The sequence below is a fragment of the Tyto alba genome, unplaced genomic scaffold (genome assembly GCF_018691265.1).
Source record: "Tyto alba isolate M040663 unplaced genomic scaffold, T.alba_DEE_v4.0 Super-Scaffold_1000006, whole genome shotgun sequence".
Taxonomy (NCBI): domain Eukaryota; kingdom Metazoa; phylum Chordata; class Aves; order Strigiformes; family Tytonidae; genus Tyto; species Tyto alba.
The window spans coordinates 24,895,255-24,919,890 of record NW_024881272.1 but is presented as its reverse complement, the minus strand read 5'-3'; the positions used below and the strand labels follow the sequence as shown (position 1 = coordinate 24,919,890).

Sequence of the window (24,636 nt, the reverse complement as noted above, 5' to 3'; positions counted from 1 at the left end):
AAGAAGTACATGCCTTTCATTTGGCTTTGTCTTCTGTACTACGGAAAGAAGCATGACAGATGATGCTACTTAGGTTTGGATTAGGCTGGCTTTCAGGATATTTCTGTAAATAGAGTTCGGGGTTACAGTTGACAACAGGAAAGAATAAGGGTATCTTCAATCAGAGGCAAAGGAAGAGTCTAAAGGTGTCTCTGTTAGATTATTTGGTCTAGTCTGGTTCTCTAGAATGGATGTCATCTGATTTGACTGTACAGAAATTAATCTCAGTCAACCCAGACAGGGAATGACCCTGACAAGAAGGAACACAAGCAGGGGGTGGTGTCCTTCTGAACCCTCAGAGCTATGGTTTTATAGTCATCTGGTATTTTCACTAGTACCAGCTCTGTGAGTCTTCCTACCCCAAACTGCTGCTGTTTATCTTTCACATGATTCATTGTGATCTACAAAAGCTTTTCCATTAGTTGTTTGCAATGAAAGTATGAGGACCAGGACACCTTTGGCATTTGTTAACTTTATTGCAGAAAAAAAATCCACTATTAACATATTTTACAAAGGAAGTTGCACTTTGGTGTTGGGTGAGTTTTCTTCCTCACCCCTTTCCCCTGGACAGCGATGCATGGGAAACCAGAACAACTAGCCCCTACCCTGTTGGTTGTGTGCAGAGGCACTTTCCAGCTATGCCAGTCTGCACCAGTTCCAACCAGGATGGAGTTCTATTTTCCACCACTAACTTGCCTTTCTTTCTGCCAAAAACCAGTAGCACCCTGCCCTCCGGCAGGGGAAACAAGTCTGTAGCTAGGGAGATTGCTCTGTGCAGACAATGCTTGATACAAAAGCTTTGGAGTTGTGACAATTGCCCTTTAGTTTTCATGCAATCATAGTAGGAGAAAACTAACCCTTCTTCCCTATTTTACTGGGCATCCTTACAATAAACAGATGCAAGGCCAAAGCCAACAGCTGAACCCAAACTGCACTGCAGCCATTTGTCAGCTACTTCGGAAGCAGTAACACAGGAAGGAGGAACTACTTGCCTTACCCAGTTCATCTATTTGACCTAGACCAGTTCTGCTCCATCTTTGGGCTTTGCAGATAATTTGAGCCCTGCTGATGGGGAAATTCCCCTTTCCCTGCTAAGACAAGAAATAACAGCACTGGGGAAAAAAAAAAAAAAAGGTACTTTTGCTAGTGAGGCCTGGTATCTGTCCTTTGTGGGGACAGTGAGTGTTGCTACTGAAAGGAGAGGAAAGACTGAGGCTTGTAAGAGCAATGTGGTAGATAGTCTTTAGCCCTTGTTGTGTCCTGAGGGAACAACTGGCTTAGTCAAAACTCAAACACTCTAGAGAGGGCATGTGTTTCTCTTTACCTGCAGTCAAATGTGATTTAGAAAACAGGAGCAGGTGTTAATTACATGAAGATTTTCATGTCATACACACTCTGGTCTTTCTGAGGTGAGGGCACCAAAAGATCCTCGAACTTATACTCAGAGGCTCTGGTCTTTGTGTTTGCACAAGGGGCCTCAAGAGCCTTGGATGCAGTCTACAGCAGTGATATTTTGAGGTGAAAGTGCAGAATCTGATCAACCTAACACCTAGAAAGGGAAGGGGAGTAAGGCACCTACATCCAGGATCTGTCCTCATGACAAGACACCAGCTGGCTCAAAGACCAACATTAAAAGGTAAAGGAGCACTGACCTTGCATAGCAGAGGCGGGAGAGTGCAGTACCAGTTTTGTACAACAACTTTCAGCAATCAGATGCTAGCAGCAAAATGGGAGGTACCTGAGGAAAGGTGTGTGTGTCAATCCAGGCAGGGAAATGGCTTAAAGCATTTACTGAGCCTGGGCAAGGAGTTTACGCATATGCTGAAAGCATCAAGTGTGGGAGACACAGTTTCCTAATTTTGGTGAGACCAAATTAGTGTGTCTAATCTGCAATAGACTGAGCCCTATCAAGCCCTGTTAAGCTAAATTATGTTCATTTTCCTCCCAGCAACTTCAAAGCAACATCAAGTAGCAAGGGCACTTCTCCAGTGGCCACAAAGCTGTTTTCCCTGGTTAAAAAGAAAAGGCATGCATGTAGGAAGGAAGCAGAGTAGTCTGTCATCCTCCTGGTAGGTGTTTCTGGATGGGCAGTGCCAATTCCAGGACTAAAGCTGAAACAGGAACAAAAAAAGTGCAAGAAAAAAACCAAACCAAACAACCTTAAAAATACAGAACAAGAGGGAGCCCAGAGAGCTGATTTCCACATCCTTGGCTCCAACAGCAGTCTCCTTTGCTAGCACTGTGCTGATGCCACCCGTGTTAAGAGCTCTTGTATGGATCACTTGCCCACCTCCTTTGGAAGCAGCAGCTGCCAAGATGGACAAAAGAGATCCATGCAGAACATGACGGCAAAGGTTGTCTTGGCTAATTGGTCACCACACTAAAAGGAGGAGGCACCTCTTCAGGGCATTGTTTCAAGGAGAGACTGGAGGAAAAGGCCAGACTTGGGCTCTGACTCCCAGCATAAAAACTTCACCACTGAACTATTTAAAACGTCTAAAACCAAAAGCCATCTGAAAAGGATCTTTCAGTTGTGTGCAAATCACAGCCCCTCATTCCTCAGCAGATCGTCTGGGACCAAGTCCTCAAGGCCTTCTCCTCTGGGAAGTTCAGCCAGCCAGGCAGAGGACAGCCTGGTTGCCTAGTAGCTGTAGAGTGAGAGAGGGGTGTCCTCCATCATGTCATCCTAGAAGCAGAGAAGAGTGTGCTTTAATGAGATGTCTGCACGATGACATACAGTCCCAGCCTGGAAGCATGCTGTGCAGGTAGCACAGCCTGCTCATCCACACTGTCACAGCATGGCCATCTGTCCAGCAATCTACCTAAATGCTGTCCCTGTGCAGTTCCTGGATCTTTGGACTGTCACTCTCCCCTCCTGCTGCAGCTTTTGGACAGAAGAGGTGTATACAGGAAGAGCCTGCCTGCTGCAGGGATGTGGAAAACTCCACTCAGCTTGAAACAGCATCAGCTTGCTTGCTAGCTGCAGAAGGGAATTGGTACTCCTCTGCGCCAGAAAGTGCAGTGAGTTAGTTGCAGCTTCCCCAGAGCTAATCCAGCCTCTGAAACCCTCGTATCTTTTTATACTCCCAAAGGGTCAAACACAGACAGACAACCTCCCCAGAACAGAGCATAGAATCTGCTTTGTCATAGTCACAGAACAAATATATTAGAATACAGGAGAGGAGGATAGGAAGGTGTCATTTCAGGGTAAGTTTGGATGGAGCTCCCCTTCCTCTCTCTATTTAACCTCTTAGCATTCCCCTGCAGAGTGAGGGGAAGGCAGAGAGCTTCTTTAGTGGTCAACCTTGAGACTTGCTGTCTTGATTCAAACCCTGGGTGGAAGGAGAGGGACCTAAGAGGGAACAGGAGTTGTGATCAGCATTCTTGCTGCTGCAAATACCCAAAGCATTGCTAATGTAGTAGAAGGGGAACTGCAAAGCAGCCGGTGGCAAGCCAGACCATGTCAGGCTGGGCTGAAGGCATTACTTACCATGGGCAGGTCCTGCAGGCGCCGGAACTCCATGCGGCTGTTGTGCTGGCGGTATCTCAAGAAGCCCACCAGGCCTAGGATGCCCACCATGACAATGAAGACAGAGATCACGGTGATTACCAAGGGGTCAGCCCTCGTTGTATCAGCCAGAGGAGAACTGGGTAGCTCTGCAAGGATACCAAGGGAATGAGGCTAAAGGGCTGCAGTAGCAAAGCCTTGTCTTTTCTGGTTCTGCTCAGTACAACTGAGAGGCAATTTGAGTTAGCCCCAACCCTTTGCCATGTTTTGTGAGAGCAGGGACAAAAGCAGAGCATTTACCTGGATTTTTATCATCACCAACATCCACCACAGAAGCTTTCTCATGCATGGGCTCTAATGGCTGCTCCAGTGTAGATGTGTTGGTGGGGTTGGCAGCTGTGCTGGTAGACAAGGAGCTGGTCACAGGTGGTCTCACTGTCACAGTACTGGAGGTGGTAGCAGAGGATGTGCTTCCTACGGTGGAGATGGGAGCAGAGGAGGTTCTGGTCTCCATGATGCTTTCCTCTGTGGCACCCACAGGGCTCGTTCCTGGCCTGGTTTCAGACCTTGCTGCTGTGGGCCCCACAGTGTGCCCATCAAAAGGCCCCAGCTGAGAGCTGTTAGTTGTTGCTGCAAAACAGGAACAAGCATTTACTTCAAAAGATAAAGTGTAAGTGCACTGTTCTGTGGGATTGGACAAGATGGAAGCAAGGCTGTAAGGAAGACTGCTGGGACTACAGGAAAAGCAGCTCATTGACAACTCTCTGGAAAACAAGCAGGTTCTATAGTGCAGCCACAGCTGAGCCCCGCTATAAGCCACAGTGCTTAGAAAGTCCTCTTGGTTTTCATATGTGCCAATCTGCACTGTCAGGCAACCTCAGCTGTGCCTGCAAGTCCTGTCCTCTGGGGACAAAGGACAAGCAGAGAAGTCTCAAAGAGCTCTGCACTGAGCTGGGGATCACCCCAGAGCAAGAGACTGGAAAAGGTCTGTCATCCCTCCTTACGGGGAGCACAAAAGGGGCTGCCCCCCTAGGGACTGGGTAGCAGCATCCCCTGAGGCTGTGTCCATGCGTCACAGAACAGCAGGACCCCGTGACACAAGCCAGGGTGAAGGATGCGGTTGTGCGTGAACGCCATGCAAATCGGCGGTCAATCAATATCTGCCTTGCATCAGGGGGGTGTGACAGCCTGGCAGGCCCCAGGGGGGGTGAGACTGGGATCACAGACCCTATAGCCAGTCCCCACGCTGCCCAGAGGGAACTGAAGATAGGGTAGGGGTTCCCATGGTTGCCCAGGGATGGATGGGCTGATGTTTGTGCCTGCCCATCTCTGTGCTTTGTGTTAAGGGAGCGTGTACTGCCCAGTTCTGCAGGCAGCAGGGAAGGCTCTTGTCGAGCCCCCAGCCCTGGTGCAGGAAGAGCCCAGCTGAGCAGCACCGCTGAAGCATGTTGTTTTGTAGGAGGTATATAAAGGGCTTCCATGCACACAACCAATGTCCTCATTAGAAAGCAGCCAGTACAATTAATACCATTATTAATGGTGTTTGCAAAGAGGATGCTGAACTAACAGCACTTCTGCAAGTCAGTCCCACTAACTGGCCATGCTTAATGGCTCATTTCCTTTTCCTCCCCCTCTCCAGTTCCCATGAGAGTTCACAGAAGTTTCCAGGTTGTGCATCCTTGGGGCAGGACTTTCTGCACAGGCAGTAAAGGCAAAACCTCACCCAGCACACTGTTCAGAGGAAGCGTGGGGGTTGCGCTGCTGACATCATCCATTTCTTCAGTCGTGCTGAAAGTCTCTGTGACTTCATGGTTGGGCTGGTTTTCTTCCAGAGTACTGGCAGTCGGGGTAGGGAAGGGAATTTCAGTGCTGCTGTTGACTGACAAGCTCATGTTGTGGTGCTCATGCTGTGCAACTGTGACGTCCCTGGCGCTGGCAGTGGTGGAAGCCTGCAGTCTCTCTGCCTTGGTGCCTACCATGGGGTTGGTAGGGGTGGAGGCATCCTCCATCTCCATAGTGTGGGCTCCAGTGACATTGAGTGTTGCAGCAGTCCAATTTTTCTCCAGGCTTGTCTCGGGAATGGCAGTAATCACTGAACTGAAGTCAGAGGCTTCTGTTGGCTGATGCAAGGTCAGGACTGTGCTAAGAGAAGGTGATGGTGTCTCCAAGGTCTCTGCTGTCTTCTGTCCCTCTCCTACAGAATAGAGTTAAGAAATGCTGAGAAGTTTGTCAGAGATTCCACAATGAAAGGAGAAAGAGAGGAGGCCCGGAACAAAACCTTTCCACCCCCTTAACTCCAAATCCAGCATAGGTTCACACTTGGGGAAGGGGTTCAAATAGCTCCTCTGTCCTCCTGGCCTCTCTGAGGCAGGGACCTGTTCTAAGGGACCTGTCTTTACCCTCCTCCCTCTCAAGCCCTGTGCTGTGGTGTCAGCATCACTAACCTCTCTACCCTGGAGCACCTCAAACCTTTTTAGAAGATTTGTTTTGTTTTGTTTTGTTTTTTAAAGTATCACCTGAGACCTGGTTCTGGGAGAAACTTATCTAAGTCTTCCTTGGCTGATTGAGAAAAAGTTAGAAGTGGTGGAGAAAAAATACAAGTGGGAAAAAGTGGAAGTAGATCCTCTAGCTCCCCTGGAAAAATGAAGTGTAGAAAAGTAATGTTTAAAAGGTGGCTGGCAAGGGTAAAGCATATATTGCTAGTCATCTTAGTAGTAGTGGGGGCTTGCTGCTAGAGGGAAAGGTGAAATGGTTAGCAAGAGACTACTACAGCTAACAGGGCTGGTGGTATACTTTGGGAGCTGCCTTCATGAGCTATTTATGAACACATCACTACTATAAAGTATGACTGTTGTCATAGAAATGGGAAGCTACTCAGCTTCCCGCTACAGCAAACAGGGCTAGTTTCCCTCGCAGGGACCTGCAGCAAGCAAGGATTCCCCCCTGGATCCACAGCTGCTAGACGGTGTGACAGCATGCAGGAGGGAAACCATAAGGCTTTTACACTGCCTGTTCATAAATATGGATCCTGTGAGGGTTTTTCAGGTGTAAACGGGAAGAAAACAGAGAAATGTAGCCACATCAGGATGGACTCTCCAGACAATTTAAAAACATGGCACAGTCAATATTTTGATGATTTCTGTTTAAGTTTCTACTCAGGCGTGGGGTAGATCCAGCCTCATGCCCACTCTCTCCACAGTGGAGAAGCATCCAAGGCAGATACTGTGACCAAGAAACATTCATCCACCAACAAAGTAGCCCACTCTTGTACTAAGACTTTGGGTAAATCTCAGCAGTTTTTAAAAGCTCTTTAGAATGGACAGTTATCAGAGCTCTTTTCCAGCTACAGCACTTAACAGGCCCTAAAAAAAGACACAATACATCTCTCTCAAGAGACCTTCACAGTACCCTGACCAGCTGGAGAATTCAAAACCTCGAAGCAGCCTGACAGAGCTGAGCTTCCCTGGCCCGGGGCCCCAGTCCCAGGAGGGTTCCTGTGGGGGATGCACAAGCAGGCAGCACAGCCCTGCTCGGCACAGAGAACAAGGTCTCAAGGGGACTCCCAGCCAGGGCAACTTAAACATGAAGAGCTAAGGCGTAACTGAGGCTCCCTTTGGCCTTGCCTGGATCCAGCTGTCCGTGGCCAGAACATGCCTCTAAACAAAGGAAGCTGCTCTCTGAAATGAAGCTAAGGCATAGGATATGCTTTTACACCCGTAACACCTGGAAAGAAAAGAGTTGAGTACTGTGTTTCCTGGCATCAGGCACCAAAGCTCACAGCTCTTCCCGTGACAATTTCCAGCCCCAAACCCAGCATTGCTATTCAGCACTCTGCCTGCTGGGTGGGATCCCAGCAGCTCCAGAGCCTGCGCTGGGCAACGCTGAAGGATCCCGGCTGGACGCTGGCAGATGCTCCCTATGTAAACACCCAACTCCCCGCTCCCACGTCGCAAGAGACGCACACAGAGCTGCACTGTCACCATGGGGTAAACAGGAAAGGTGGTGGCCAGGTGCCCGGCCAGCGGCAAGCCTGGCTACGTGCTGCTTTGAATAGCTGGCCTGTGCCCCGGGCAGCCTCCCATGGGGCGGCAAGGCCTGAGCACCTCTGAAACGGTTGTGCCAGTTTCTGACTAGGAAAGGAAAGCCAGTGGGAAGGGGGATGAGTCTGGGCCCTACACACTGGGGCACCTCCCCACAGTGTCAGGAGCGGGCATCCCTGCCAGGAGGTGCCGTGGGGCGGCAGGGTTTGTGGGGACAAGACACTTCCCCCCACCCTGCAAATAAGGATGGGCTGCACACACAGCTCCCAGCTGTCTGCAAGAAGGAGTGACAGTTAGAGCAATACTTCCCTAAGTTCTCCTCTCTGTGAGCAGCCATACGGATCCTTCCCGCAGAATTTCCCAGTATCCATGACCACCAAGGAAGCGGTACCCCGGGCTGCTCCAGCCCCACATCCCACAGGAATATAGCGGGATCATTGCAGAAAGGCTTGTGCTGCTGTAGCGACAGCCACGCCAGCACTGCAGTGTGTAAAACCTGAGTTGTAGAGAACTGCAGAAGAGATGTTAAAATCGGCAGGTACAGGGCGGGAAGGGGACCTGCTCAGAGGCCTTTGAGAGTGGCAGGTGTTGATGGCACCTGGATTAGCAGGTCATCTAACCCTGCACATCTCGGCACATCCAGCTCTGGAAACAAAGGAGAGCCTGGAAGAAGGGAGAGCCTAAACCAGGCTAACATGAAGACTTAAGCCATTAAGAGATGATGGTGGGAAGATAGAGAACAAGGCAAGAGCCTTAAGATGGGCAAGGAAACAAAGGACAGTGAGTAAATCCTGATCGCTCAGGGACAGACAGACATCACTGTCTGTCAGCTCCCAAGGGGTAAGGGCAGCTCCAAAGCCAGCACATGGTCACCTAGCAAAGCACCTGGGGTACCTGGTAGGTACAACTTGGACCTTGTGAGCATGTGGGTGTTAAGAGTGTAAGCACTAATGAGTTTCATTTCGGTTTTGTTTTAAACTAAAAATACCCCCATACAGGTTCTTGCCTTAAGATTTGCTACATCGTTGCTGCAATGCCACAGCTTTGTCTCCCGCAGTTTTCCCGTGCAGCTCCGGTGCAAACCCTGCAGGAGAGTGGGGGAGAGCACGGCTCTGCTGTGAAGCCGCTGGCGCTGGCTGTGCTGGAGGAGACCCAGCAAACCTCACACCAGCTGTGGTCCTCCAGGGTCCAGCCACTGTGGTTTGCTCTGGATCCTCGGTGCCAGACAGGTTGGAAAATCCCCAGCTCCAGCACTGTCGCTGCTGCTCCAGTCACTGAGCGATGATGTTTTCAGCTGTTTATCAGCTACTTACAGAGATGCAGGTCAGAGCTCGTTACTCTGGCGTCTTCCTGGAGGAGCTCTGCTTCCTGCACCACATGCCAGGGAGGCTGTGGCTGCATTGCCTACGGCATCGCCCTCATCAGCTCCTGCAGACAAGAGGGAACCATGCCTCTCTTATCTCAGGTGGAAAGGGAAGGAGTTGGTGTGGATGCTTCACCTGCTCTGGGATCCTCCAAAGCCTGACTGTTGCAGCACCCCAAGACGGCTGATGAAGGTGCAGTCACCTTTGAAGCCATAATAAAGCAACTATGACTGTACTGCAAGTGAAGAGGCAGGAGCTGCAAGCAAGAGCTCTGACAGTAACATCATCTTTTTTTCCCTGACAGGGAAGCAAGGGTGGGTTTGCTATGGTTATGCTGCAGTGCCTGCTAAAGCAGAGCTGGCTGGTGGTCCCCTGGCTACAGCCCTGCTCCTGCCCCTGCTCTGCGCTGACCACCATGCTCGGTCTGCGTCTGGTGAGAACCAGCGATCTCAGACCACATTAGGGCAGGGCTGGTGGATTTGGAGCGGCAGCTCCCATCAGACAGTGCTGACTGCAGTGACCTCTGCCTGGGAAACGAGAGGGGCAAAGGAAGAGAGCAGCCCCAAGGGAGGAGGGATGCAGCCAGCTGAGAAGCCCCTGCCTTGGACAAGGGTGGGAAACGCTCCCTGCTCCACGAGGGAAGGGAGGGCTCTGAGCATCAGCCCACAGCTTCGGTCCCTTTCCAATGCTGCGTGACGGCACTGAGGGATCTCCATGCATCAACCCGAGCTCCCACCAGCTCCAGAGCAGACATGGTATAAATATGCCATAATGAAGAGGAGTGAAGGAAGCCAGCTCTGCAGGAGACGGGGCTGTTCCCACTTTGCGCTCCCTGCCCAAGTTTCAGGGCTGGGGCCAAGCGAGGGGCTGAGGAAGGTTTGCACAACCAGCACAGAGTATCGCTGCTGTGTCAGGGCAGCCATGCAGAGCGGGGACATCTCCTCCATCCTCTGCCATGGCAGCCACCCCACTGTCTCTTTCTTTCCCAGAATAAAACAAGGCACCGAGAGCAGGGCCTCAGCTGGACCAGCCTGCAGACGAACTCCTGCCACAACCCTCCCGCCCCAGTCCCAGCAGCATCCTCTGCACCCTCCTTCCTATCTCAGCCAGAAACAGCAGCCTGGGCTCCCCAACAGTAAACACAAACCTGACTCCAACCCATAGGCTTTATCACCATTTTTAAAATCCCTCTTAGGGTGAGATGTAGGACAGCCGTGTAAGGCATGGAAGCCAGCAGCAGGCTGTCTGCTGGGGCTCGAGGGAGAGCAGGGCAGCAGGGTGCAGGCTGCGATCGCCGCTGCAAGAGGCGCACAGAGACCCAGGCGAGAGCTGAGCACAAAGATGAGAAAGGATCCACCCAGGATTTCACAAAACCTGCCCGTGGGAACAGGACTCCCTGGTTCAGATGTATCCTCCTGCGCGGGCTGTCACTGTCTGTGGGTAACACCTCACTTAAATCAGCTTCCTACAGAATGCATGTCAACCACTACTCTGATTCATTGAAAAGGCACCCAAACCCTTCTAAAATGCTATTTTTGTGTACTAACTGAATTCAATTTCCATGTAAGTGTAACAGCTCAAGTTGCAAACAACCTAGTAAAGTGCAAAATTAGTATGTTTAAAAAGTAACAGCGTAAGCTGTAACCTGTATGTATTTAAGCAATTATATTATATCCTATTGCTTAGCAAAGTACTCCATTAGGTGTAGAAATTATCTTTTGTTGCCAGTTATACATTTTTATGGTTACCAACCAATGGTAATTAAACAACCTCTTCAAGGAAAAAAAGCTTGAGTATAAATGAAAATAAAACCATATAGTGGGATTTAAACTGAGGCTCTTCATTTCATTTAAAAGCAGAACTGGAGTAGCTGCTGATTAGATACCAGCTGAGCCTGATCTCCTTAACTCAGAGCTTGGAATAACATAAAAAAACAAGTGGCAGAAGAGATTTCTAGAGCCCTTCAGGAAGGTGCCAAGTGCACCCAGGGATGCTGTAGAGCAAACACCCTCATCACAACGAAGCAAGGCGCAGACACAGATCCAGCACAAAGGGTAAGTGTTTTGTAAACTTGGCTCCAGTTTGATACCTTGCAGGACCTCGATGGAGGCAGGATGCCGCTGGGCTGCACTCGCTGCAGGCTCCAGCTCTCTCCCTGCCAGGAGCGATGCCAGGACTGTCCCCATCCCCATCCCGGCAGAGAGAGGCTGAACCGGCTCTGTCTGCTGCGACGAGTCCAGGCGTGGGGTGCAGGGACAGATCAAACCCTGCAGCCTGTTTGGGGACGACAGCGGAGCTCTTGCGCGGCAGCAAGTTAATTTGCCACACCGCATGCGGCCTCTGCGAGTTGGACCGTGCCCTGATGCGCAGGCAGCAAAACTGTGTGTGTGGGGGGGAAGGGATGAGACTGAACTGGGGGTGCTGAGCGCTCAGCGCAGCCCTGGAAAGCTGCCAGGCCAGGCACGCTGCAAAGCAAGGTCTGTGGTAAGGGACAGGAATAGAAACTGGGTCTCCTGACCAAGAAGCTCCTTCCAGCCCGATAGGCAGTGGCCACAAGCTGAGCACGAGCCAGGGCCCAGATTAGATATGGGGTGCCAAGCGAGCACGGTGCTGGGGAGGGTTCAGCCCAGCGCCCAACCTGCCCGGGCAGGCAGGAGGATGATTCCCTGGGGCATCGGTGGATGCCAGGCCTCAAGCCTGAACCCCTGGGGAGCAAAAAGGGGAGCCAGGAGCATGCCAGTGCTACCGCCTTGTTTGGTGGCACTGCGTCTGGGATGGGGACAAGCAGCCGAGGATGGCACGGCAGAGCCGGGCAGGGAGAACGTTGCGAGAGCAGAGATGAGCAGCCCTGGAAATGGCGCCATAAATGCCGAGCACAGGTTCTTCGGTGCTAAGAAAAACCATAAAGCAGCAGAGACATGCCTGGAGCATGCAGCGGTGCCGAAGCCTGAGCTGGAGAGGGGGGCAGTGCCAGCCCCAGCGCCTGCCTGCAGGACGCAGCACCCTAGGGTGCCACGCTCTGCCCGGCCCTGCCACGTGAGCCCTTCCCCACCCAGCCAGGGTGGGGAGAGATGCAAGAAATTGCTTTCCCACAGGTTTCCATGAAGCCCCATCACCTATCCCCTGTTTAGAGGCAAGGGGGCTTATCCTGAATTCCCATGGCAGGGCAAAAGGGGAGAGCAGGCTGCCTTGCTCAGCCGCTGCTGTCACATCAGCCAGTTATTTTCCACTGGCCGCATGCAGCTACGAAGCACCCTGCTTGGCAAGAAGGTGCCTGGGAGGCTCCTACGCTGTTTGCTTTGTTCCTCGGTGCAGGGATTGAGCTGTGATGAAGACACCTTTGTCCAGAGGCTGATGGGGACGCGCACAGCACCCAAGGTCTGGGAAGCCTGCCCTTCTCTGGGGCTGCATAACCCCAATAATACAGCAACAGCAGGGAGCTCTGGCATCAGCCAGTCCTGGCCCTGCTTACCTTGGGAGTCACAGCTGCAGCGGAGGAAGCACTGGCATCATTAGGAGAAAATTAATTAGCCAGTTGCCTTAATAACAGCCCCCTGTCAGCAGGGAGCCTGATCTCCAGTGCGGTGAGGCATAAGCTGGGGAGAGTCTGGACATCAGGAAATCTGCCCAGCCCCAAGCAGCCGCCAGCACCTTCCAGCTGTGTGGCTGCTGGTTTCATGGGCTGTGGGCCTTGGAGGACGCATCCTGCCCCGAGCAGCCGCAGTTTGGGTCATGCAGGGCAAGCACATGCCCTGGCCCTGCCCTGAGCAGCCCTGCAGGGCTCGGGACACGACCCCAGACCTAGGGCTGTGCTGAGCATTATGAGAACTGCCCCACAGAGTGTGGTGGGGATGAAGGCAGCCCGGTGAAAACCCCTGCAGCAAGAACTGCGTCTGCCCACCCAGATGGCCTCAGTGGAGAGGAAGGAGGGAGATGGGCCTCTGTGCTTTGAATCATCCCTGCTCCCCTTTGCCCAGAGGGAGGGGGACAAGGGAGCTGAAGGAGGCAAGTGCTTCGCCCCTGCCCAGCAGGTCAGGCCTTAGAAGGGCAGCAGGGAGCCAAGATCCACCCCCCACCCAGGGCTGAGGGAGGAGCACGGGCAGAAATGGCATCAAAGACCAAGGGCAGGACATGATGGGGCTGGGCAGGGGATGCAGGGTCGGTGGTTACCCCAAACAGCCAGAGGTACCACCCTGAGGAGAGGACTGAGCTGTGGCTCAATTCTGGGTGCAGGAGAGCTGGGGCTGTCCAGCCAGGGTGGGGTTGGGTCCATCCACTCCCCCCCTCACCCTGGGCAAACATGGGGAATAAAAATCATGGCAAATCGGCTCTGTGAGCGGACACACTGCCCGCCTGTGTGCGTGGCCCTGGGTGCCAACAGACGGGGCTTTATGCGCTCACGCCGCTCCCAGTCTGCGCTGTCCCCTCCGCTCGCGAGGCAGCTCAGCGTGGGAGGGGGAGGCAGCAAAATGCCCAGACCAAAATTACTCCGGGATTTTATTTGTAAGGCTAATGGTGCTGGAGGAAGTGGATTTCCGCAGGCAGTGAAGAAAGGCTGCATTGAGAGGCTGGGCTGGGCAGAGCACGGGGGATGCAGCAGCCCGAGCCCCTCTGTGGCCCCGCAGCAAACCCGGGTGGGGAGTGGGAGCAGGCGCTGCCGGCTCAGGGGGGAGCAACGGGGATCTGTGCTGGGATCAGGGCAGAGACCAGCTTACAGAGCTGGGACAAGCCCAGTTTTGGAGAGGTTTGTCTCAGGACTGTTGGCTTTGGGACAAAGCTCTGGGTGAACCTTTCCTTCCCCCATCACTGTCCTGCTGGGATTCTCTGGTGTCTCCTTAAGGGTTGTGCTTGCTATGGGGCAGTTTTTATTGCTGGCATTTCTTTCATGCCATCTATTTTCACAAAACATTTGCTCTCTCAACTGTGGCTGGGATTAGCTAGTGGACCCAAAAGCCATGAGGACAAGGGCCAGGCCAGCTGCATAGGTGCCATTTCCTGAGGCTGTGAGGGGACTTTGGGACTGCAATGCTAAGTATGAAAGATGCCAGGAAAAGTCCAGCACAACTTTAATTCTGGCATGTTACAGCACTTTTGAGTCTTGGACTTCGCAGTGAGAGGGCTCCTACAAGCCAGCTGGGGCAGGGGGCTCCCCAGGGGTACCCCAGCATGCTGGGGGCAGGAAACGCTTCGAGACATGGGGCCAGCACAGCCAGTGGCAGCCCCGAGCTCCTCCTCCTCTTGGCTGATGGAAATCCCGAGTCGTTCCTCTGCCAGCAAGTTGTTCCTCTGCCAGTGGCTAGTCACCTCCCTGCACCCTGTCACAGTGCAGCCACCCTCGCACGGGGAGCGCAGCGTTACCCAAGGCTTTGCCCACATAAAGGGGGCTGGTTTGGGACTGTTTCCCCATGCTCAGCCTCAAACCCAGCCAAACCGCATCCGGCGCCCAAAACCTCAGCCCGAGCAGCCGCTCTTGCTGTCAGGGCTCGGCACCGCTAGCACCTACGCTAGGGTTTTGCCAGCCCAATTAGTTATTAGAAACTCCATTTCTACGTGTCACCCCTCCCTCTCTTACCGCTGCTGTATCCGTGCTGTGATCTGATCAAGGTCTGGCCGAGGGTTTTTTCTCAGCCGCAAAGAAGAGGAAACATGTTTGCTTCCCGAGCCCCAGGCAAGCCCCTAAGTGCCAGCTCAGACTTTGTCCCTGCCAGGGTCACGGGTGACGGCGAGAGCCCCCCGCCTCGGGGCACGCTCCCAGCCACGCGGCAGCGCCCGGCGGCGTCTCGGTGGACGGGGCTGTCAGCGCCACGCTGCAAAACGCGCCTGCCCACGTGGGGACATGTTGCTCGTGGAGCCGAGCCGAAAATACAGCCTGGAAGAGGCTGCCCGGGGCCGGGGTCCGGCTCTCGCTCCGTCCCGGGCACCGGCGGGACGGGCGCCCTGCGCCTGCGGGGAGGCGGCGGAGCTCGGGCTTTGTCCGGGGTCCCCCCCGGGGGGGAAGCTCGGCAGCGGCCCGCAGGCGCCCAAGAGCCGCCGGGTGGGAGACGCGGGGCTCGCAGGGCTGGGTGCTGGGGGACGAGTGCCTCAGGGTTCGGCGCTCCCCCTCCCGCGGGTTCTCCGCGCATCCCCTCGGGTTCCCCGCGGGGCCGGGGGAGGAGAGCCCGGCCCGGCCGGCGGGGGAGCAGCGCCCGCGGGGGGAGCGCTGCCTGCAGCTGCCTTGTATGGGCAAGGCCGGGGCGGGCGGCCTCGCCGCTGCCTTGAGCTCGGGGCTCATTCCCCCCCCCCCCCCGAGCATCCCTGGGCCACCTTACCTGGCCCCGGGGGCACTTCGCACCAGTTTCGGAGCCGAGCCGGGGGCCCCGCTCCCCGGAGGTTTCCGTCCGCCGGGCTGGGCTCCCCAAACCCTCCTCCCGCCGCCCCACCAACGGGCGGAGGAGCCCGGGCCCCAGCGCTGCCCCGACGGCTGCCCCCGGGCGCTGCGCTCCCCGACGCGGCGAGACCCCCCCGGGCCGCCCCCGCCCCAGGCCGGTACCCCCCGGTACCTGGCAGGGCGAAGAGCAGGCAGCAAGCGGCGGCGAGGCTGAGCAGGGCGCGCCGCGTCCCCTCCATGCTGGGCCGATCCGCGCTGGCTCCGCCGGCGGCACCGGGGCGGCACCGGGGCGGGGCGGCGGCCGGGGCGGGGCGGGCGGCACGTGGTCCAGCCCCGGCCCCGGGGGCGCGGGGCGGGGGCCGCCGCCACCCCCCGAACTCCCGGCACCCTCCGCATCCCCCGCCCGGTTCGGCCCCGGCACCCTCGGTCCCGGTGGGTACCGCCCCCAGCATCGCCCCTTGGTCCCCGGTACCCCCGGTTCGAGCAGGGCACGCTTGGTCCGGTCCCGGCCCGGGTACCCAGTCCTGCACCACCCCCTCATTCCAATCTGGTCCAAGTGACCCCAGTCCAGTCCCTCACCACCCCCCAGTCTGGTCCCGCATGGCCCCTGACACCCCCAGTTGAGCCTGGCACCCCCACTTCCACCCTGTACAGGGATGGGGACCAGCCAGTCTCAACATGGGGCATCACCCTGGGGCCCCTGCACTGTTTCGGGGTACCCAAGGCTGCGGGCACAGCCAGGCGCAGAGCACCCCTAGATGCTGCTGTGGCTGGGGCTGAGCCGGGTGCTTAAGGTGCCACGGCTGGTTTCTCAGGGCACCCTGCAGCCCGTGGGGCACCCCCTGCCCCACATCCCTCCCAGCCTCTTTGGGGGCTGCCCAGGCCCTGTGAGGGCTGGGCCAGCAGCCGTCCTTCCGAAAGTCTGACCGCTCTCTTCTGGTCAGCATTTTTGAAGAAGAAACCCCATTATGAAGCTGGTGGTGGGCAGGCACCCGGCCAGGCACCCTGCGCCCAGGCTGCTCTCTGGAAGGACCAAAAACCCCCTTGGAAATTCCTTGTGACAGTGCTTCCTCCCTGACCCTAGCCTCATGTGGTGCAGCTGGAGTGAACCCTCTTATCCTGCCCTGTCAGCTCTCACAGAAGCAATCGGAAGGTTTGGGGCTTCTCTGATCCGGGAAGGTGCCCTTCGCCTGTAAGCTGCAAAGAACATGGGGTCTGAGAGGCATCTGAGGGTGACCATGTCTTGGCGTGGTCCTTGCTGACCCTCTCTTGGGCTGCTTTGTCATGGGTGGGGCCGTGGGTCCCCTTCGCCATCCCGATAAGCATGTCTGCAGCACCACAGGACAGAGGAAATAGGTGGAAATGGACTTTTTTGTTCCCCAAGAAGTCTTGCCTTCCTTCTTCAGTGTGGGTCTACTTGGTGGCTCCTGCCCTCAGTTCAGAGGCAGGTAAAAGAGAACAGGGTTAATCTGATGCAGAACTGATCACGTCTTTTACTGGCTCTTTTAAAAAAAATAATATTAGATCTCAGCCTCTCGATGGAAATGCATTTCTAGCTACTTGCTGCTTATCACCACCAAAACTAGATGTATCATTTTCTGGCATTCCCTTAAGGCACAAGTAATTGGGCTTGTGCAAATTTCCCAGTTCTAAGCAGAATTATTTTAAGCATATTTACGACTTCTTGGTAAGTGATAAGTCTTCTGCTCCTCATAGACGCCGCAGGGCTGCCCGGCAAAGCAAAGCCTCCTTTGCACCGGACAGGCTTGGGCTCTCGGTGCTGCAGTGTGCACTACCCGACCCGGCACCTCGGTGGCTGGGAACCTGACACGTCTCACCAGCGAGGGCCCAGGGCATTTCCACCTCCCCAGGCACCCATCCCTGGGGAGGGCATGAGCTCTGGGGGACGCTGGTGCTGCCAGCTGTGACCGCTGTTCATGAGCATGTCCGATGCCTGCAAGCTTCTGACTTATGTCTCTCCTCTGGTCTCTCTCTGGAGATGCTGAAACGATATCCATCTCATCTGGCTTATAGATAGCAGCTCTCAGTCGTCAAGGTTACCGGTCCCACTGCTTTAATTAAGTGTATAGACATGGCACGGGGTATCTTCAACAGCTGGGGGACAAGGAGAGCGGTGGGCTGGCACTCCCCAAGGGGTTAGTGAATGGCACGATAAACCTGGGCAGATGAGCCCCCCTGCAGGTTTACTGCTATTACTTTAGTTGATCTCTCCGCTCATTAGGATTATGATTAACACACTAATGAGGCACCTTTGGCTCCCCACAGCACAGAAGGGGCGGCTGGGAGTGAGAAAAGTGACTGCATTGGCGTGATGGTCTCTTTTCAGTGATGCTGCTGCTCTCCCACTGTGGAGAAGGGAGGAAAGGGGCGCTTTAACATCCTGATGGTTCACTGCCACTTTCTCATGGAGCGAGCAAAAAATATTCCCTTCAGGCACCAGGCAGCAGCCCCCTATGTCCGTGCGGGTTGTATAGAGGCTCTGACTCGCTTAGGGGGTAGTCACCCTGGGCTGTTCTTGAGGAAGACTGAAAATACCCTTGAAAACCCATGAAGCATGTAGACAGGTCTGGGGAGCAACAAGAGTTGAGGACTTAAAATGACTTCTGAAAGAAAGTTTTGTGCTCAAAACCCACTGCATCGACTTCTGCCAGTGTCACGCTCTTTCTCGCAGTGGCTTTATTTAGCTCCTGTCCTTTTGTTTCTGGCTGGCGGCCAAAGCATGGAGCAGGCCAGAGATGATAATGTTGATTATGTTAATTTAATAGGAAAAGCCAGATAATAGAAAACAAGTGAGTGGAAAATAGTGGCAGCAAAAGGGCTGAGGTACGGGCATAGGTAGGAGGGAGGGAGGGAGATGTTGGCCCTGGAGAGACACGTAAGCCCACTGCGTGGACTCTGCCCCCCAGCCCGAGGTATGACACGGGCTGAACGTCCCTCCAGAGTGAGCAGATCAACAACAAGGCTTTGGTCCTGCGGCCCCCACGCAATCTGAAGAGCAATCACCTCTCTCACGCAGCCCAGAGGTGAGCGGGTCGCAGCAGTGGGAGCCCTGGGCAGGGGGATGGCAGCTGTGGCCAGCACTGCTGAGACGTGGGTGGTTCACCTGGGCTCTGCGTTCACATAAATCATCCCATTTCTGTCACTTCAGCCTCTCTGTCCTCTGCCCTTCGCCACCAGGCACCAGCACACGTCTCAGCCTGGCCTTGCAGAGAGCTCAGCGGATCCCAGCCTGCCCCCTGGCACCTTACAAACCTGCTTTTGGGGGAGGGCTGAGCATGATGAGAGTTGATCTTGGGGTAGATGAGCCAATATATCACCCCCAGACAGCTGCTCTCACCCCTCCCAGAAGCCCTTCACTGCAGGATGGAGAGAGGGGCTGCTCTCAAAGGGAGACAGCTCGACACTTGAGGGGATTTTCAGTTCTTGAGGGAGCTGGTAGCCAACTGACTGGCACAGAAGAGCTAATCAAAGGTGAGTCATTCCCACCCCACCTCCAAAACATTAAAACAGTTTTTTATGAAAGGCAAATTAAATCCCACAAGTCAGAACCAAGAAAAAAAGAATTTATCAAAGAGCAGAAGATGATATTGAGTGACTTGCAGACAGACAGAGGGAGAATTTGCTCAGCAGCCCAGGATATTACATCTCCTCTGTCGCTCCTCCAATGCAAAGAGCACTGCCATTCATCTATTTTTAATAACAGTTACGCAGGCAATGAACCTGACTTTAAATCTGTGAGCTTGTCTTCTTCCCCCTGCGTATCTGTCCTGACTCATCTTCCTTTCCAAGGGCCTTCACAGCTTTGTAACCCAGTAAAGAAAGAAAGGAAAATCAAAACCAAAGGAAAAAAGCAGGTCAGACAGCAAAGCACCAGAGACAGAGAACTGTTCTGGGAGAGGAATACTAAACACTGGGACTTTGCTGGCTCAGGAAACCAGGGAAAATTAAGTGGCTGGGAGACCTGAATGTATACAGGGTCATGCTGATCCAAGAGCGGGATCTCTCAGGCAGCTGAGCAGGGCTTCAGTAGCAGGTGGATGCTTGTAGGTCTTGAAGCTCTGCAGAAAGCCCAGGCTGGAGGAAGCAGGGGAAGAGCTAAGGGTGCCCAAACCCAGGGTGGCTGGAGGGACAAGCTGAAGAGCTCTGCTGTGGCAGAGGTCTCCAATTTCAGTGCCACAATGGGTCTCTGCACCATTGTAATTGCAAAGGTAAGGGCAGAAAGTGTGAGGAGTGCAACCAGAGGAAGAAAGGCTGCTGCACGGCCCAGGGAGGCAAAAAGCTGTGCTTTCATCCCAGAGAGGAGTTGGCTTAGCTGAGGCGTGAGGATGGTGCACCAGGCAATGCAGGAACCCTTTTGGGCTTTGGCATGGTGCAGGAGAGGTGGGACTGATGGCCTTGTGGGCTGGTGGCCTTGGTGTTTAATAGGACTGCATGGTCTCTTTGGACATCTACCATGGTCCAAGCTAGTGCAAGTCTGTGTTTCTGCACTTTGGTGAGTGTTACTATGAATACACTTTTGTCAGATATGTAATGTTTTCCCCTACAAAATTGGTATTTTGGTATCAGACAACCCCAAAACTCAGGGACTGCTTAGAGGAGCCATGCCCCAGTCCTGCCCTGAGCACTGGGGTTTCACCCTTTGCCCCTAAGCTACTAAGGGCTCAAGCATAGTCTGATGGGCTGAAGCCACCCAGACACAGTGAGACGGTCAGTTCTGGCTCACCATCCTGGTGCTTGCAGAGCCTCACAGCTGGGAGCATCACATCTCGGAGCAGGCTGGAGCAAGCCAGCTGGCTCCATGCACTCCATGCCCATGGTACCACCAGGAGCTTGGCTATAGCCATGCCATGGCATTGTTGTGGTATTGACAGGCTCTGAGCTGGAGCCAGGACAGCAGATGGCCGTGATGAGCAGGCAGGGGGCCACAAGACCATGGCACTGGTCACAGCACAGCAGCTGCCTAAATGGGAATATCCATCTGCCCCAGGACAAGCTGTCTCTGGCTCCCAAGGCAGGGTGCCTGGCTTTGCTGATAGCCTCTTGCCTGGGCTCTGCCCAGCCTCCTGGTAGAGTGGAAGATGCTCTGACAATCCCACGGTTGCCAGGTCTCATGCAGAGATGCCTGGTGCCAGGTTTGGGCTGGTGCGACAGCATAGCTTTGTGTACAAGGACACATTGGTTGCCTTGTCCGCACCAGTGGTGGGACAGAATCATTAGCCCTGTTCTTCACCAGCAGGCATGTGAATCCTTGTCCAGAGGACAGCATGCAGGTAGCCCCTGTGGAACCCTCCTTGTTGCCAGGAGGATGGTCATGACGTGACAAGGAGCATGCGGTCCGAGCGCAGCCCCAGCTGTGCCTGCCCCTGCTCAGAGCGGTGGGAAACGGCCCCTCATCCATGAACAAACCTCACCTTGGTCTGCAAAAGCTGGCTGAAGGAGGTGCAGGTGGGAGGATGAACCTCCAAGGGAACCTGTTAAGATGCTTATTGAAATCTAGGGAGTTTAGTGCGTGACTGAAAGCCTAAAGGAATAATTTTTCATGTCTGTCCTGTTAAATGTCCACTAAGGACAGGGGCTAGACAAGGGAGAGTGTTTATGTTAGGGTAAATTCCAGGTGGTCTCTCTCCTTGGGCTTCTGCGACATGACTCCACTGGTGTAAATCAGAGCAGAATTTGACCAATTCTATCTAAAGAAGATTTTTTTCCTTGACAGGTTTCATTACATAAAGTACTTCATGGGTTAAATCACTAAAATGCCCAATCTCATTATAGTGCTGTGAAGTGAATCCACTGTCTTGGTCCCCTGGGAGGAGAGAGAGACATCCCCTGTTGCCTGACACTTGTTTAATTCTGGAGCTCACAAAACCTCTCTGTTGGGGAAAACACCTGCTCTGCTACAGTGGAGGCAAAACTTGTGTGGATACATCGCAGCATCTTTCTCTTTGGGAAGGAGAAATCTCCCAAACTTCTCTCCTTCCGGGCATTTCCAAAGCCTGGCAGAAGGGAATTCCCCCTCCCGCCTGCTCTCACCCATTTTCTCTCACAGCTGTTTTTGTTGCCACCTTGTGAGTTAACCCTTGGCTGCTCTTTTGCCAAACTGGTTATATTTAAGAAGCCAATGTGATCTGTCTGGGGAAGAGAATCTGAGAGCAGAGAGGAGCAAACCGCCAGCCACAGAGCTGCTTCTTGGAGTGGCTGATCTTTGCCTGGGGCAGCAGCCCGGGGGCAGCTGGAGGAGAGGGGGATACCCATCGGGGAGCAGAGCTTCCTGCTGTGTTTGCGGAGTTTACAGGCTGCGTGACACTTCTGGGATGAAAGAGAGAGATTCTTAGAATGAAGTACACTGTGACATCTGCAAAACTTTGCCTTTGATGAGTCTCTTTGATGAGTCTTCTTATGCAATGTTCATTTTCCTCCCTCCGGGAAACAGAGGAAGAGTACAAAAGCTGCTCGTTTTCTGCAGATTTCAAGGCCACAGATTCGCTCGGGTACTTCTGCCAGCTGTGAGGAGGGATGGGGAACTTTCTCAAACAAAAGTTCTGCTGGTGATATACGTACACATGTAGTCATCAGCAAAACCCATGTTTTTCCGCTTTAAAAATGTAGGCCTTGACTTTGAGATAAAGCCGTAGGAGGGGTCATAAGACTTGCTTATTTCCCTCTCAAAACAGGAATCATTAATGACATACGTCACAGGACCTCATGCAATATTATATGAAATACAGTATGTGTGTTTCCGACTTAGATTTAACCTTACTGAATCACACTGGCATATTTTAATGATGTCACTTTGCACCAGCCCATGGGATAAATGCTTATTTCTGGATCTTACCAGCAAGACATTTGCAGGCCAAAAGCAGTAACAACGTGTATCTTGCTTGCGAAGCAGAAAAGAGGTGAAATTTATGATGGGGAACTGGGAAAGATAATTCATTCGCTGTAGTGATGGGATTAGCTCCTAAAAGGAAACGTAATAAAAACCTACCACCAGATGTCATCTTGAAGCTAACAAATAGCTTCCAAACTAGCAAGGACGAGGGATGCGGGGGAATAGTGAGACAAAACAAGAAGGCACTGGGATTTCTTTAACAGGGTTCAAGGCTGTGGGGATCGCTGCACCCTGGCATAGTGAATGACCATAGAGATGGAAATGTTTCAGAACTGGCTTTGTAAAGTCTTTTTTTAACTTGCTTAGACAAATCCCAGCAAAATGCGAAGCACTGAAATAGTAAGTTCAAAAAAATTGGTCTTGCTGAAAAGCCCCATTCTGGACCTCAGTTCTGCTTGAATGTCAGAGCGCAGAAGACAGTGATGGATCTGAGTAGTTCCATCTGCTTTGTCCCTGATTAAAATATGATGGGTATGATAATAGTCTTTAACAGTTTAATTACAAAAGCTTTGCTGCACCCTGTGTTTGAGCTGTCATTAGAATAGATGTTTGCATATGGTTGATATTTAACACTTGGGAGTGTGGGAAAATTTCCTGTGAAGGAAATCCAGAAGGAAAATGAAGAAAACAGGACAATCTTTTTCTCCAGACAAAGTACTTTTTACTCTGTTACCTATGCAGAAATTATTACATTTTTTGTAGTTAACTATACAGAGAAAGTTTCACTGTAGACTTGGGTGAAATTCTGAGACTAAAATCAATAAATTTTGGAGTAGAGATTTTAATCCATCTGTAAGGATAAATATCTGTTCAGTACGATTTGTAGAGTTGGTGTTAACATTTCCAACATGAAGCTTCTTCAAGCACATTTTGGATTGAGCTGAAAAGTTTGGATGTAAACTTAATGACAAAGGATAATGAGAAAACATATTGCTAATATTGTATGGCAAGGCTGAGTGACGTGCTCTTGTCTGAGACCCTTTTTAGTTATAACTCTGCCGGTTTTAACTGTTTGGGATTTGCTTATTCTAGCCAAGACTATAGCAAATGAACTTTGTTTTTTGAAGAGTTTCAGTAAAAATAGCTCAGCTTTTGCCAAAGATGAGGTCAGGGAAAAGAATCAGTCCCTTGCCAATGTAAAACAAAACCAACCCCCCCTCACAACCATTTAATGAGATGTTCTAGTCCTGCCGTGCTTTGGAATGGATACTTGAAGTTTGGCAGTGTGTCCCAGCAGGAAGAAAGGTATCTTGTTCTATACCTGTTACAGGCTGCCTACATGTGGAGAAGTTGTGATTTGAAAAATAACAGTTTGCATGCGAAAATCACAGACTTATTACAGCTTGGCAGCCAAAACTTCAGAATATTCGAGCTGCGTGAAGCAAGCTTCGGGCAGGACTCGAGGGGCTGCTCAGGATGTTCTGTGCAGCGAGCGCCTCTGACACCGCGACTGGGGTGCGCGCAGCTGGGAAAAAAAGGGAAGAGTTCCAGTAAATGCAGACGCTGCAAGACCTGGAGGGAGGAAGAGAGGAGAACGAGGGATGAATTCTGTGGGAAATATAGTGGGGGGACAGGTAATTAGGGGTAATAACGGCAGGGATGCGGCCACGGAGCCCAATTATGGTCACTTTGAAGCCGGGTGTTGCCCCAGCCGTGTGTAAGTAGCTGCTCGGGCGGAGGGGTGAGTGCTGGTGGCAGAACTGGCTGCGGCGCCGGTCAGGTTTTAGGGCGACGAGCCGGCGCAGCGCGGAGGCGCGGGGTGGGCGCCGAGGAGCCGCGGGCCGCCCGGCAGCCGCTGTCGGAGAGGGCGGGCAGCCGGTTACCGGCCGTCGGTTCCCGGCCAGCGGCTGCCGGCGCCCACCCCCGGCCCCCGCCTCCACCCGCGGGCCGGGACCGCCGGGACCCCCCGCTCCTCCGAGCCCGCTGGGCTGTCCGTCCCGCCGACAGTGTAACGCCCACCGCCGCCTATAAACATACGCGGATTGGCTTTCCCGCCCGTCCGTCACCGCGCGCACCGCGCTCCTACTGGCTAGCGCTCTTATTTATGACCCGCCCGCAAAGGCGTGACCAGTGAAAGCGAGGCGCCCCTAGCAACGCCCCTCTCTCTTTCCAACCACTGGCTCCCGCTCTCCTCTCGGGTGTTGTTGTCGCTCGTATGGTTGGTCAAACTGCCTGCCTCTCAAGTGGCTAACGACCAATTAGAAAGGGGTACTCACGTGGACTACCTGCGAGCCCCTCCGCCTGTTTTTCCTTCCTCCACTGGTCGAGCGCCACCGTCCATCCAGCCTCTCCCGGCGCCGATTGGCTGCTGGGGAGGGGGCGGCTCCTGATCGGGTGCCGCCCCGCCGCTGTGGGCGGCTCGGCGGCGGCGCTCGCTGGGGCGGGGCGGGCGCGTGAGAAGGCGGAGG

The 24,636-nt window shown here is 53.6% G+C and overlaps 1 protein-coding gene across 2 annotated transcripts; it reads right to left on the bottom strand.

Annotated features, from left to right (window-relative positions):
* Positions 1 to 495: 495 nt before the first annotated feature.
* LOC116963544 (flocculation protein FLO11-like) lies at positions 496 to 15,604 on the bottom strand. Of its 2 annotated transcripts, none has more exons than XM_042786188.1 (5): positions 15,491 to 15,604; positions 5,271 to 5,741; positions 3,848 to 4,177; positions 3,530 to 3,696; positions 496 to 2,725 (listed from the first exon to the last, which is right to left on the bottom strand). In XM_042786188.1, exons 1-5 carry the CDS (start codon positions 15,555 to 15,557, stop codon positions 2,681 to 2,683), a joined length of 1,080 nt encoding a protein of 359 aa, XP_042642122.1. In that variant the 5' UTR covers positions 15,558 to 15,604; the 3' UTR covers positions 496 to 2,680. The 2 variants fall into 2 exon arrangements, with proteins under 2 accessions (XP_042642122.1, XP_042642126.1); XM_042786192.1 differs by lacking the exon at positions 496 to 2,725 and adding an exon at positions 3,184 to 3,391.
* Between the last annotated feature and the right edge of the window lie 9,032 nt (positions 15,605 to 24,636).

Coding starts and splice junctions, on each gene's coding strand:
- LOC116963544 (XM_042786188.1), bottom strand. CDS start 15,557: ATGGAGGGGACGCGGCGCGCCCTGCTCAGCCTCGCCGCCGCTTGCTGC. Junction 5,742..15,490: donor CCTGCTCTTCGCCCTGCCAG/GTACCGGGGGGT, acceptor TCTATTCTGTAG/GAGAGGGACAGAAGACAGCA. Junction 4,178..5,270: donor TCCTCTGAACAGTGTGCTGG/GTGAGGTTTTGC, acceptor CCTGTTTTGCAG/CAACAACTAACAGCTCTCAG.